Raw genomic sequence first — 12,897 nt, forward strand, 5'->3', positions numbered from 1 at the left:
TGGATGTGGATACTGTTTTTTTATCCATAGCGGGTAACGGGTTCGGATATCGGAAATAAGTCACGGATATAGATGTCCATAGGCACTTTTCTCTGATAGTCCAGAGGCACTTTTCTCTGATAGTCCAGAGGCACTTTTCTCTGATAGTTTATTTGTTGCCATCTCTAGTCTTACGGATGATTTGGATGGGGTTATCAGGCAGATAGATGACCAATGTATAGAATTTTGGAGTGCTAGGATCTAAGTGGGAGGTTAGAACTTCGTTATCCCTTTTACCCATCTTTTCATTTGACTGAATGGTAAATCTGATTGTTTTATGTGTAAAGAGCAATTGAGGTTGTGTTTTCAAGATTGCAATGGTTTAGGTGAGATTTTCTGTACAATGTGATGAAAATTCATTTAACAAATAACAAATAGCTTGAGATATGTTTTTTGGACCTATCACTTGAATTGTCACAACAAACTGGAATAGTTTGAACTGCCCAGCAAAAATTTATTATAGACAGAAAAGTTTCTAAAATAATGCATGTATTGTTAAGAAGGAAGAATCTAACTGTTAGGTGCACATTAAAATCGAGCACCATTGTCTAGAATTTTGGAGTGCTGCGATGCGAATGGAAAGTCATAATTCTATCATCCCTTTTAGACAACTTTTCATTTAACTAAATGATAAATCAAGGGAATTTCAAACTTCACTTGGTCTGCAAAGATCATATCTAAGGTATGAGATGCTCAACCGCTTATAAGTTCATTAATATAATGAATTGTACCTTATATTTACTTGCTAAATAAAATGTGACAGTTATTTGTCCAAAACAATGAATAAAGGACTTTAGATAGCATGACTCGTGTCACAATCACCATTATGTATATGCAAATCAAAATTTGAGCAGATTAGCTGATATTTTCTACAATGAGGAAAAGTCAATTAATAAATTACAAATAGGTAGATATTTTTTTCTGGACCTGTCACTTGAATTGTGACAACAAACTGGAATAGTTTAAACTACATAGAAAAAATTAACTGAAAGAGAATTGCCCAATAAGAACCATATAAATAAAATACTAACATCAGGCAATATTATATGTTTATATAGAGCTGATAGTGAGTGTAATTTTTGATCAAAAGTTTGCCCAATAAAAACCACAGAAATAAAATGCTAATATCAGACAATATCATATGATTATATAGAGTTGATAGTGAGTGTTATTTTGATCAAAAGCAGCATGTTTAAAGATATGTCACTACAAAAGATGAGCTTAGCAGAACTGCTGCTACGTTGCTTGCAAACAGTCATATGTTTATACATACTGCAAAAGAGTTTTGGTTGCGAGAAGCCAAATTTTGTTGTTCTCGTAAGTAGAACCACAACCGATCTATTTCTATTGAACAATAGATGCAACGTCTCAAAAGAGTAGCTATGTAGAAGGTAACTAATTGTTCTTCATCTTTGGTCTTTTTGCAAAGACTGAAAGTTGGTCAGCACCATGTGTTTCTTCCTATAAAAGAGGGAGCAATATAGGTTAATTAAAAATATTAAGTACATATATTGATATCTATATGGGTATTATCGGATGTGTTGAAAAGTAGTTACCTTGTCGGAGTCATCAATTGCATTGAAATTTCTCTTGTATGATACACTGAGGTTGTCAAAGCAACTGTAACATATCAGATTAAAAGATGTTATAACAAAACATTGTATATTTTCTGGATGATATGAAAAGAAAGATATAAAAAGTAGACCCACTAACCTAGTCTGATCAATCTCCATAAGCTGTAATTCATGTGGTGATGCTGCTTCTGAACCAGAGGTCTTACATAGCAATGTACATGTTAGTTTTATTTTTGCGGATTAAGATTTATAATTGAGATGTTTTGATAGAAAGCAGTACCTGTATATCTTGTGTCTTTGGCTCTATTGGTACTAGGGGTGGTAGCTTTGGAAGTTGAGATGAGCTTGCGCTGTGGAGAACAACAGGCTCTTCTTTTTTGAACACGGAAAGGAGTAGGTCTTTTCCATGCCTCTTTTTGATACTAAGAATATCAAATGTTGGATCTTTGTTGTCCTTATTAGGTCCTCTCTTTTTAATACTTTTTCCTGGAAACAACTTGGTCACAACAGTCAATTTCTCACCCACAATTGCTTTAATCTCTTCCGGCAATTCAGATTTGTTGCTTTGTCTCAGTAATTTCTCTACGGTTTTCCCAATAAGTGATGTCGCTCTCTCATCAAAGAGCACGAATTCTAGCTCATAGGTGCCATCAGTGGCATATAGAGATATTTTATACCTATTTAGAGTATAGGTTATAGACATTGATAAAATACAAGAAGTTTTGTGTATAAAAATGATTGTACAGAGAGTTTACCTGTGGACCATCTGAGAGGAGATGTGGCCTTGTTTACAAATGTATGTTTTTCCTTCATATCTTGTTGATGTATTGCATTTTGTGCATCCTTGATAGAACCAGGGCTTATTGTCAGCAATTCTTGTTACAATCATGGTGCATTCGAAACGTTTGCTCTGTAAATGTAATGATTATTAAGTAATTATATAAGTTCTGTAACAATAATTTTAAATATACATTTTATTGGTGTAGTGTGTCTTACCATGTCATCAAATGGGTCGACTAATTTCATTTCTAAAAATGTCTTTTGCTCAATCTTGTTCTGCATCTCGTTCATTGTCTGAATATGAAGCTTTTGGATTGATTGGTATTGTTCACCGATACTATAAATATGAAAGCATTGTAATTAGTCTTGATCAGTTTATTAAATGAATTGCAAATTTACATTGTACTATATTCAAGCTTAACAGTGATTGAATGTTGTATAATTAGATTTCATCTTCGTGTTAAACCTTAGTATGTACAACTCAACTTCCCCATGGCATTATATCAAACACTTTTGTTGCTGCTGCTATATTTATTCTATAAATAAATCTCAAACTAACTCATTGTAGGGTTGTATTTTAAATACTTTGTAAGGAAATGCAATAAAGGAGGCCAAAAAATGTACATGTACTATCCAAATATTTATATTGCCGTCAATCTAATTTACAATAAATGGAAATCACAAAACATTATATTTTAAAAAAATGAAAGGGAGGTTATAGAAAGGAATATAATTTACCTTGCATAGAAAGTATTGATTTCATGGATCTCTGGAAGATTTATATACCAGCGGCATGCAGCTGTGCCACTAAGAAAAGGTGGTGATCCACGATAGGATTTGACTGATGTTCCAACAAAGATAACAATTACATGATTCATTTCACTGGCTTTAAAGACTTGTTGTCCTGGGAATTCCTCTGCTCTTCGTCCCCATAGTGATACCTCAATTTTATTTCCCCTTCATTAAATTAGAATTTTGTTACAACAGTAACATACCATTTTATACATATGTTTCAATGGAGCAATGGGCATTTACCTTAGATCCACAAGGTGGATCAGCCTTTTCATGCGAACTATTCCACTGCTAGTCTGAAATGGTGTTGCATCAGAAAGAGCTGTAATGCATCCAATGACATCTGCATGTTGTTGTTACAACAATGTTAATTTGACAAAGTGTTTATTGTCTTTTTGAAAATAGGAAAACGGATTGAAACTAACAGTACCGATGAAATACTCATTGTTTCCTTCAAGTTGGGGTAGTTCTGGGAACGGTGTTAGATGGAATGTATATTTTGGAAAATCTTGTGGATCCTCATTTACTTCCTCAAGCAAAGTCTTTGGATGTAGCCTGATCATATACTTTCCATGCACAGGTTTGAAGGATAGCTTTGCGTTGTCAACATAAATTTTTCTCATGATTAAAATCTTGCTTTCCTGTAGTCGTGGTTGAAGTGTATATATAGCTTCTTGAGGAACTTCAGCGTACATCGCAGTCCCCTATAAAGTTAAATTGTTATAGATTTAAGTTGTGCTAAACGATAAGACATTTTTATGCATATATTAGGGCTGTTAGACAAGTTAAATGGGGCTGAATAGAATGCTTCATTAGATGAAGAAGGGAGTACAATGTATAGCCAGAAGGGTGCAACACTAGGGAAGGTGTGGCATCCTGGCTATTAGATCCTGAATACCGTAGGTAGCAGCCCCTGATAACTATACTAAAGTAGCTGATCCTAGATGCTATATAGGACTGCACTACCTGCTATGCTTGACAGAATTTCGATACATATCCTCTTGTAGGAGGATGGAAAGAAGCCTACAGATAGTAATTACAAATTATAGTAATAATTTGACAAGGACCAAGAAGAATACATATACCTGTTGATCAATAATCACAAGATCCAAATGTTTGATTGGATCATCATCATTTTTGCCATGAAATTCCCAAACTCTTGATATCCGAACACAAATGATATAGTGGTAGACCCCTGGTCGAACTTGTGATAGTGGTGTAATGTCCATCTGCAAATACAATTTGTTAAAAATAGTATCAATTTATGTTGCCATGGCTCTCAATAGATTGTAGTACTTCTTTATACACAATATTTTCTGTTATTGTTCCACATGAACCGTCGTCATTTTCTATCAATATTTTGAGCCCTTTCTTTTCTGTAACTCGTGACACAGCTAAATATAGTTGACCGTGTGTAAACACCTTTTTCTTTAAATATAACCCTACATTTGATAGTGTTTGTCCTTGACTTTTATTTATAGTCATAGAGTAGCAAACCTTGATTGGAAATTGGCGTTGACATAATGTAAAAGGCCATTTATTGCCCTTAGTTGTCAGATTAATGCGGGGTATATGTATTTTTTCGCCAACGTGTGTACCTGTTATTATTGTTCCTTCTATAATTGTGTCTCCTAGTTGAGTTATAATAATTCTGGTTCCATTGCATAGTCCTAAACTTTGATTTAAATTTCGTAGAAGCATTACAGGAGTGCCAATTTTAAGTTTTAGTCTATGAGAAGGGAAATTGTTTGCGTTTAAAGTGTTTAGATACTCAATAGGGTATAAAATATTGGCATCATTTGGAGCATCTGTGCATTTAGATATGCTATCTGCACTATAGTATTCTCTCTCTACTGTTGGCAAAAGAGAGATAATATAATCATTTATTTCATCTACAACATCATTAGTTGTTGCTAATATAGCTCTTTTTTTGATATAATCTGGATCATTATATTTTGTTTGTAGGTCAGGATAAGTAAATTGAACTAATGCTTGAATTTTATCCTCTGTTGTTTCAATTAAAAATTCTTTTGGTATTTCAATGAGTGTTGAGTCCGAGGAAAAATTATCGTTGTTGTTATATACCCCATTTCCAATGGCAAGGATCCAATTATTGAATGATAACAAGTCTTCATACTCTTCATTTGATATATTACTTTGTCGTAGTCGCATGTTTTCAGAAAGGAATATAATGTTGACATGGTTCCAAAGGTATGAAGCAATGATACAAGCATTTATTATTTGTTCTTTTGTTCCATTTTCTATAACAGGTAATATTTGTTTTGGATCGCCACCTAGCACAACCACTTTACCACCAAAAGGAATGTCAAGAGCTTTTTCATATGTTTCTCCTACTATATCTCTAAGGGATCTATCAAATGCTTCAAAGCATTGTTTATTTGTCATTAGAGCTTCATCCCATATAATAAGATCTGTGTCAATAAGAAGTTTTGCAAGATTTGTTCCTCTTTTTATATCACACATTGACAATTGATCCAAATCTATAGGTATACGAAATCTTGAGTGAGCTGTACGTCCATTTGGAAGTAGCAAAGAAGCAACTCCTGATGATGCAACTGTAAGGACAATCTTTCTTATAGCTCTAAGGTATGATACAATGGCATTCCATAGAAATGTTTTCCCAGTTCCTCCATGTCCTGAGACAAAATAGAAGTTTGGATTGTTGCTAAGCACAGAACTAACTATGGTATGAAAAGCATTCTTTTGATCTTTGTTTAGTTGTATATATAATTTGTTTGCTTCTTCTTCTAAGTAATTTATATCATAACTCATTTCTTCTTGGATTAGTCTGTTTATGTTATCAATATGTTTTGTGTGTTGTCGCCTGGGTAAATTGTAGTTATTTATTTCCTGCCCATTCTTAGAGAATAGCTCTTCTAGTTCTTCAAGTAAATAATGTTGTAGTTCTAATTCAGAGGGTGTATATTTGATAGGGTGGTATTTTTGGATAAGATGTTTGTGAATGTCATCGACCATTGTGTGCCATGTGGTGTTGAAAAATTCTTTTTCATCTTTTATTTGGCAATATGTTAGCATTATGACAAATAGATTGCGTAGTTCAAATGATGTTGCCCAATTAGTTGCTTCTTGATATGTGCGATACCACTCATTGTCATCGTCTAGTAATCCTCTAGCTGCGCAAGCCTCTTTAAAGGTTTGGTATAAAACACCATTATACGTTCGTATATCTTCATAGTTTTTAGCACCTTTAACAATCATTAGAAGCATTCTTAAATAGAATCTTTCACCTTCAGCAGGGTTTACATAATAGAGCCTTCCAAATTTGAAACCATGTTGTCTTTTCTTCCATTGTCTTTTTTCTCCATCCCAACGCCATTGTTTGGGAAACTCATAGTATGTTAATTCTTTTGCATCTTCATATTGCTTATTTGCATTAAACCATTCAGTTAGCATTGTCTTTCTATACTTTAGATCTTTAGCTATGTCTATCAATTTATCATTTGATTTCATCTTAATTATATTCATCAATGGTAGATGAACTGGCAGTCTTTCTATAGGTGGCCAATGGTAATGTATCTCGTATCCTAATAATCTCCAAAGAGCATCTTGCTCGCATATATATCTGCAGTCTAGATATTCTTGTATCTCATCTATAGTTTCTGCTTCTTTGTTTACATGTGATTCTTCTCCTTTTTGGATTTTTTTGAATATAACCTTTGCTCTATCAGGTCCTTTGTTTACATATTTGCATAAATATTTCAAGACTGTACTCTTGTTTACATATTCAACATTTATATGAGCTTGGTATCTTTTTAATAGTTTTAAATTATGTGGCACAACCCATTTGTTGTCTAAGTTGTGTTGTTCTCTTCTGATGAAAATCCCATTGTTCCTCCTTCGATATATTGTAAAGCCATTTTCAGAGAATGTAGTGTTTTCTTCAAAATCTTTGGGGTAAATTTTGGAGCATTTGCCTTTTTTCATGCATGGACAATTCCAATTTTTATCTCCGCACGGTCCATGCATCATATGTTCAGCAACAAGAGCATATCCCAAAGGATCTAACTCGGGATCTGGTATTTCAGCAGATATCCACGAATCTATTGTTTCTGTAGTTATTTCACAACCTTTCTTGTCTAACCAAATTAATGTGTGCACATGTGGTAGACCTCGTTTTTGGAATTCTATAGAATATAGTAGTGCTAGTACAAGGCCAAATACCTTTCCTGATTGTAAGTCATCCAAAAGTTGTTGTAGTTTCATATGAAAAACACGGACAATAATATCAGGTCTATCATTTGGATGCTCACCTGGTAATAAACATGTTGTTATTTTAGGCCATTTAGGGTTACAAGTGCATGTAATAAAAAGATCTGGTGGCCCATAGGCACAACAAATAGCAATGCCATCATGGTAATTTTGTATCATATACCGTTTTGATCCAACATGGCTAGATGGTAATAACACCTTTTTTCCTATTCGACTGGCGTCATATATTCCTTTTTCTACTGCATCAAAAATACCTTGTACATATTCAGCTCGTAATTTTGATTGATTTCTAACAATATAATCAAGCCTGTCTTCATCCTCCATTGCTCGACCGTCTACTACTACTTGTTTTGATAATCGGCCATAACATAACCAGGGATTAGGCTGATTAGGTCTATAGTGCACATGATATTTCAAAAATTCATGCAAAGTTACTCTATCTCTTTTGGAGTCATCTCTGTTTTGACTAATGTGTTGTCCATGGTATTTAATACCTAGTTGAAAGCCTCGTTCGCCATATGGAAATAGGAGCGGGTATTGTAGAGGCATATATGCTGGATGGAAAATAGATATCCTTTGAAGGCTATTTTGGTGTGTGCTAACAATGATGTCCCGTTTGTAGTTCTCAAGTGATAAATCACCTACAATCAGCATAGCTAATTCTTCCTGATGTGGCATCTCATATTGAATTCTATCAGTTTCGTCAGCGCCTACTATTCTAATGCTTACATCTATGCCTTTGTGTTCTTCGAGAAAATCACGAGCTTGGCGGAATATTTTTACTAATGGATTATATTCGTCGAGCATTTTTTTAGCCCTCTCACTATTTCTGGATCTATGTCTTGCTCACCTGGTTCTTCATTTGTTAGAGCCCTAATTCTATTTTCAATTTCATTCTTTGTATCAAAAATATATAGTTCTGCAAATTTGGGGCAATTGTCTGGTAAGGGTAGTAATGATCCTATTCGATGATGTATTTGGCCATTGACACGAAACACATATGGTCCCTCACCATCATTTATTTTTTTATCAATATTTCCCCCCATGGAAGTAAATGCAAACATGCTATTATATTGTCTTATTTTTTGTAGAAAATGTTTACATCTTGTGTCCATTTTTCGTTGTATTAATTCATTAAGAAAAGTTGGGGGTTCTTTATATTTTGGTATTCTGATTTTGCCATTTTTGCAGCAGTTCGAATATATTGGTTCCTGATTATTGTGTCTCGTCATGGATTTATTGCGTTCATTGAACCAGAAAATTGCATCGCAGTGTCTACATTTGTATTCTAGTTTACCAAGGTATGATCTGTCAGTGTATGATTCTTTCAGTTGCTGGATATACTCGGATGGGAAATCAACCATTCCATTATGGGAGTTCAAAAATCTTTGTATGCAGATCTTTTTGTTGGAGGGTTCACAGTTTTTAGACATCTTCCTCTTTCTAATCCTTTCACCGCGTCTTATTTTACTCTCTTCTCCAAAAAAGTTACTGCTCTGTAAGACTTGCTCACTTCTTTTTCTTTTCGTAGGGTGGTCAATATCAATGCCTTGTTTATGACTTCTTATTATTTTCCCCATGTCTATATCCTATGTGATGGATGCATGGGTCCAAAAAGATAAAATGAAAATATACTGTTAGTAACCAATGAATTGTACAAAAAATATTATATGCAATGACTATACATTGAAATGCACACAACTAAATTAAAGCTATAGTTACATGCATAGTACAATTGAATGTTACAAATACTGCTTTTATTAGCCAGTGTTATGTCTTTATTTATACTAATGCTATTCACATACTATGGAGATTTAGACCATTGGAAATGCACTTTGTAATACTTAACTTGGTGTTCTAAAACATAAGATAGGTGTTCTGAAACATAAGATATGAAATTGCACTTGGTAATACTTAGTGTGGTGTTCTAAAACAGAAGAGAGGTGTTTTGAAATAGAAGAGAGGGTACATATTTGAGCATATGTAGAGCCCAGGTACCTCGCTCTACAACATCAAGGATTATCTTGTCATTCATAAGGTACGCCGCTCTACAACATCAAGGCTTATCTCGTCATTTAGATTATGTAGGCTATATGCAAATATTCGTTATACATTGGTTGGATTGCACCCAATATTCTACTTCTTGTTTAAATTTTTGATGCTTTCGTTCCAACCTTTATTTTTATACTTTCTCATAGTCTGTCATTGTTGATTGAAGGTCACTTTTAAGAGCTATTGTCATATTGATTTTCCTCATTATTTATCTTTTTTAGAGTTAAAGGCCCTTTCTTCAGTCTTTCACTATTAAGACACAATTTCATGTTGCAAAGATCTTCAATGGATGATATTGATGACGATATATAAGGGATATCACTCTTGAGCCACATAAGCTTGATGAAGAGATTGTTGAATCTAATCTTGAGCTTGAAGCAGACTTTGTACAATTTAAATATGATGATCGATCACAAAAGGTACTTCATTCTGTTGCCACAAACATGTTTAGCGACAAGGAGATGTGCTGCTAAGTCTGTTTTTACATGGAAGATGGGAAATGGACATAAACAGTGAACATGAAGAAGGGTGTGCTAGATGGAAAGGAAACCGGTCAAGCTGATTGAATAAGAAGAAGTCTCTTAACTACTATAAATCCATCCATGAAATGGAGAAGATTAATGCTAAGCCACTTCAAGAAAAAAGGTTGGGTCTAGTCGTTGTTGTCTCTATACTGGCAAAGGGAATGCGGAGATACATTTCGAGAAGAAAAAGGCAATGATATGGAGGTGTTTTGTCTTTCATTGATAAAAAATTAGAAATGAGCAGGTGATGAATGTCACATGAATATATTTAGCTATTTCAAATGGAAACCAACTTTGTTATTGTACTGGCTTTTGTTCATAATAAAAACACAGAAGGCAATGGAAAATCTACATGCAAATGTTTTGCTAAAGCTTTGATTCATACCTTTTTGTCTTTGATGATCCGGTTGTGACTATTCCTCTCCTTCCTTTTTTTTTACTTTTTTCTTCCTCAAGCTGGGTCTGGGTTAGCTATACGTCTCGGCAGTCACTTTCCTTTTTTTATATATGTGCGCTGTTGTGACTCTTCCTCTTCTTTTTCTATTTCTACTTTTTTTTCTTACCTTTATCTTTCCTATGTGGGTTCCACTCTGGCCGACATGTGCATGCACTTTCTTTTTTATATAGCTTTAGACCCTTTCAGCGTTTGCCACGTTTCAGTTTCTGGAGATTTCCAGAGGGGCCCTTGCTGTATGGATGTTATCTGACGGATGACATTGTATCAAAGGATAGATCAACGGTATATAAATATCATGGTGACGTGGATGCTCTCCCCAGCGGCGAAAGTGCGCTGCTTTCGTTTTAAAAGATAGGAATCGCCTCCGCCGGACTGGAGGTGACAACCGTCAAGTACTAAAGCAATGACAATATGGATAATACGTCTTCCCCTTTTTAAAGGGCTTGTTTAAGAGCAAGATTGATACAGACGATTGAGTGACTACTTACTATTCAAAATTGAATAGTAAATAATTCTAACACTCTTAATCTCCTACATTATCCTTACTAATAAACAACCCTTAAGTTTATTCTAACTAAACATTTCTAACTTTAACCATTAATTTTAAAATTGCATATAGTAGTTCGCAACACGTGAAATATTATTATGAAATTATTCTACACATTGAAATCTAAACTATTAACCTTATGTTGTTTATCTATACAATCTTATTAAAATAATAATGGTTCAGACAGAAAAGTTTGATATAAATAAAAGTAATAATATGCATATAAAAAACAGTGATAATTGAGTTACCCGTTCAACTGGTTCCTTTTGACAGCGACACATTATATATATACTAGTCGGTTGTTCGTGCGTTGTGACGGCTCAAAACAATACTCGCGTAAACTATTCATAAAAAGATTTCAAGATTTTTTATTGATTTTGTCTCCGCTCTCCGCATAATATTTTTTGATTTGACTAACTCATGTTATTGTTTACTCTATCCAATATATCTTGGTACAACACGGTCAATGAAGGGAGCAATTAGAAGAGAGTTCACAACGACTGAATAAACGAAAGAGATTATAGAATGACATAATTCCACCATACAGAGACCAAACAAGAGGAAGTTTGTGAGTTCAAGTTTCTAAAATAAGTCACATGAACTCAAACTTATAAAAAAAGATAGATCAAAATATGGAGTGGTTGCTAAACGGGATGCGCTCTATACAAATTATTGTACTTCGTAGCAATTACTAACATTTAAAACCAACAAATAACTTTTTGTTTTACTGTTAGTGTGACAAATCATTGTTGCTTTATCCAATTCAGCAACTTCAAACACCATGGAGTCCATTGCGCCAATGTGGTCTCAGAAACGACCTAATGCTTGTAAGAGCCAAGAACACAAGAGATGAGCACCCTGTGGTAGTGCCCGCATAGATCTTCAAATCCTAACACATATTTTACAGGATTCATGAGCCATCATCAGAATAACACAAACCATGTGCGGATAATAAATAAAGTATTAACACACCCAATTTATGTTCAGTCCTTAGCACAACAAAAAACTAACACCCAAAACAACAGAGGAACAACACAATAATTTTTGTAATGACAGAAGGATGGGTTACAGGTACATAAAAGCGGTAGAAGCATACCGAGTCAACACCGTGGTAAGGAAAAGGCCATGTAGACAGGCGATGCCAAGCCATTGAATAGGTACCATAGACAGCAAATTAGTGACCCTCATCCCTCGCCTCCCCCACTTCTAAGGTTTCGTAGAGCAGAAAGGGAAGGGAAGAGGCGAGCATACATGTTCATTGCCGGAGAAGGACACGACAAATACCTAGACATCTAGAGGCGACATAGGTAGTATACCGCTAGATACATATAGGGAGAGAGCAAGCAAGCGAAGAAAGAAGCCCAGCCGGAGCAGCTCCAAACCAAGAGGCACTCGCACCAGGCATCAGTCCGAGAAGGGCGAGAGAATGCGACTTTCGGTGTTTAATGTCCGACCGCACCCCCGGGGGTACCCTCGTGGTGCTTTCGGGTAGGACGGTGTCATAGATCGTAACTCGATGGTTCGTGTCGTGGGCACGAGGAAGAGAGAGTCGGGCGATTTTCTACAGGTTCGAGCCGCTTTGAAGGGCGTAATACCCTACTTCCTGGTGTGGCTTTATATGTATGGTGTGTTTACAAGTGGTGTCTCCTGAATGGAGAGATGCTAATGAGATGAAAATGATGGGGTTCCCCCTAGGCCTTATATACATGACCGTAGGGCACTCCCTGCGCACATGTTGATCACACTCTTCCAGCTTATCTCCTAGCTAATTGCGAACATACTTTGCTTATCCTGAGGAACACCCGGTGGCTCCGTTCCGAGCTATCCCTGGTGTGTGAGGACGTCGGGTGCGGGAAAAACGAACAGCTTCCACGGGATCAT

At 35.3% G+C, this 12,897-nt stretch overlaps 2 protein-coding genes across 4 annotated transcripts; both read right to left on the reverse strand.

Annotated features, from left to right (window-relative positions):
* Positions 1–1,136: 1,136 nt before the first annotated feature.
* LOC103653486 (uncharacterized) lies at positions 1,137–10,388 on the reverse strand. The gene is made up of 2 exons (XM_008680376.3): positions 9,711–10,388; positions 1,137–9,475 (listed from the first exon to the last, which is right to left on the reverse strand). The coding sequence occupies exons 1-2, from the start codon at positions 9,821–9,823 to the stop codon at positions 9,364–9,366; spliced, it is 225 nt and encodes a 74-aa protein (XP_008678598.1). The 5' UTR covers positions 9,824–10,388; the 3' UTR covers positions 1,137–9,363.
* Positions 1,137–10,604, reverse strand: LOC103653487 (replication protein A 70 kDa DNA-binding subunit A). Of its 3 annotated transcripts, XM_008680379.2 has the most exons (10): positions 4,271–4,440; positions 3,616–3,889; positions 3,429–3,528; positions 3,132–3,350; positions 2,610–2,730; positions 2,369–2,523; positions 1,894–2,290; positions 1,753–1,814; positions 1,596–1,659; positions 1,137–1,500 (listed from the first exon to the last, which is right to left on the reverse strand). In XM_008680379.2, the coding sequence occupies exons 1-10, from the start codon at positions 4,412–4,414 to the stop codon at positions 1,435–1,437; spliced, it is 1,602 nt and encodes a 533-aa protein (XP_008678601.1). In that variant the 5' UTR covers positions 4,415–4,440; the 3' UTR covers positions 1,137–1,434. The 3 variants fall into 3 exon arrangements, with proteins under 3 accessions (XP_008678601.1, XP_035823191.1, XP_035823190.1); XM_035967298.1 differs by adding an exon at positions 10,398–10,604 and having other exon boundaries at positions 1,137–1,814; positions 4,271–4,414; XM_035967297.1 differs by having other exon boundaries at positions 1,137–1,814.
* Positions 10,605–12,897: the final 2,293 nt, after the last annotated feature.

Source organism: Zea mays, chromosome 4 (genome assembly GCF_902167145.1).
Source record: "Zea mays cultivar B73 chromosome 4, Zm-B73-REFERENCE-NAM-5.0, whole genome shotgun sequence".
Classification (NCBI taxonomy): domain Eukaryota; kingdom Viridiplantae; phylum Streptophyta; class Magnoliopsida; order Poales; family Poaceae; genus Zea; species Zea mays.

Bases quoted from the DNA above. Each gene is read 5' to 3' on its own strand.
- LOC103653487 (XM_035967298.1), bottom strand. From the start codon at position 4,414: ATGGACATTACACCACTATCACAAGTTCGACCAGGGGTCTACCACTAT. The intron at 3,890-4,270 runs GTATATGTATTC...TTAACTTTATAG, and splicing joins TTGTGATTATTGATCAACAG to GGGACTGCGATGTACGCTGA. The intron at 2,291-2,368 runs GTAAACTCTCTG...TACTCTAAATAG, and splicing joins TCCTCTCAGATGGTCCACAG to GTATAAAATATCTCTATATG.
- LOC103653486 (XM_008680376.3), bottom strand. From the start codon at position 9,823: ATGTGGCTCAAGAGTGATATCCCTTATATATCGTCATCAATATCATCC. The intron at 9,476-9,710 runs TCTAAAAAAGAT...TAGAGCGGCGTA, and splicing joins CTGAAGAAAGGGCCTTTAAC to CCTTATGAATGACAAGATAA.